This window comes from Verticillium dahliae, genomic scaffold (assembly GCF_000150675.1).
Source record: "Verticillium dahliae VdLs.17 supercont1.6 genomic scaffold, whole genome shotgun sequence".
NCBI classification, from domain to species: Eukaryota; Fungi; Ascomycota; class Sordariomycetes; order Glomerellales; family Plectosphaerellaceae; genus Verticillium; species Verticillium dahliae.
The window spans coordinates 1,219,871-1,221,155 of NW_009276926.1; the positions used below are offsets into that span (position 1 = coordinate 1,219,871).

Genomic DNA, 1,285 nt, shown 5'->3' on the forward strand with positions numbered 1-1,285 from the left:
CCCCATCCTCCCAACCAACAATGCCCAAGCCGAGAAGCTGCAACAAAAGGCTCAGTCCAACGCCATTCACCCTGCCCTCTACGTCATGTGAGTATCTCGAGCAATCACCGCGAGCGAAAAAGGCCACAGTGCCACGGCGATGAACAATGGCTGACGGTGCAACGCCTGCAGTGTCTGGATCTCCCTCTCGTCCTCCGTCATTCTCTTCAACAAATGGATCCTCGATACCCTCAACTTCCGTGAGCCTCCTCCCTCCACAGCATGTCCTTCATCGCCAGCGTGAATTGATCTAACGCAAAAAACCCCCCTCCAGGCTACCCTGTCATCCTGACCACCTACCACCTTTCTTTCGCTACCCTCATGACCCAGATCCTCGCTCGATGGACTCACCTCCTTGACGGCCGCAAGACGGTCAAGATGACCGGCCGTGTCTACGTGCGGGCCATTGTCCCCATCGGCCTCTTCTTCAGCTTGAGTTTGATCTGCGGCAACCTGACCTACCTCTACCTCTCTGTCGCCTTCATCCAGATGCTCAAGGTAAGACTTCTTCCACTTGAAGATGCAATCGACAGGCCTTGTCCGAGATCTTATCTGATTGTTCTTTCTCGATAGGCTACTACTCCTGTTGCTGTCCTCCTTGCCGGTTGGTCGCTTGGCGTGTCTACGCCCAACATGAAGGTCTTCCTCAATGTTTCCGTCATCGTTGTCGGTGTGATTATTGCTTCGATTGGCGAGATTGAGTTTGTCTGGGTCGGTGTCATCTTCCAGATCGGCGGTGTCATCTTCGAGGCTCTGCGTCTGACCATGGTGCAACGCCTTCTGAGCTCGGCCGACTACAAGATGGACCCCCTGGTCTCTCTGTACTACTTCGCGCCCATCTGCGCCGCCATGAACCTCGCTGTTGCGCTCGTTTGGGAGATTCCTCGCTGCTCCATGGCCGAGGTCTACCACGTCGGCCTCAGCACCTTCTTCCTCAACGGCATGTGTGCGTTCCTCCTGAACGTCTCTGTCGTTTTCCTGGTATGTTCTCCCCTTGCGCATAACGCACCTTTTTCTTGTCAACGCTAACAACGGCGACACAGATCGGCAAGACCTCTTCCCTGGTGCTCACCCTCTGCGGTGTGCTCAAGGGACGTCATGCTCGTCGCTGCTTCCATGATGATCTGGGCACCAAGGTCTCCGCCCTGCAGATCTTCGGCTACACCATCGCTCTCGGTGACATGGTCTTCTACAAGCCTCGGATACGAGCAGCTCCGAGGCTACATTTGAGAGGGTCCTGCCAGCT

General features: G+C 55.6%; 1 protein-coding gene across 1 annotated transcript in view; it reads left to right on the forward strand.

Moving 5' to 3' along the window:
* Positions 1-20: 20 nt before the first annotated feature.
* The window catches only part of VDAG_03917 (DUF250 domain membrane protein), a gene marked incomplete at both ends in the record, with an annotated part of 1,557 nt that continues 292 nt past the window's right edge, over positions 21-1,285 (forward strand). The window contains 5 exons of the mRNA XM_009654001.1: positions 21-91; positions 172-239; positions 314-537; positions 613-1,020; positions 1,083-1,273. Of these exons, the coding sequence (XP_009652296.1) occupies positions 21-91; positions 172-239; positions 314-537; positions 613-1,020; positions 1,083-1,273 (962 nt within the window). The remainder of the gene's footprint in view (positions 92-171; positions 240-313; positions 538-612; positions 1,021-1,082; positions 1,274-1,285) is intronic.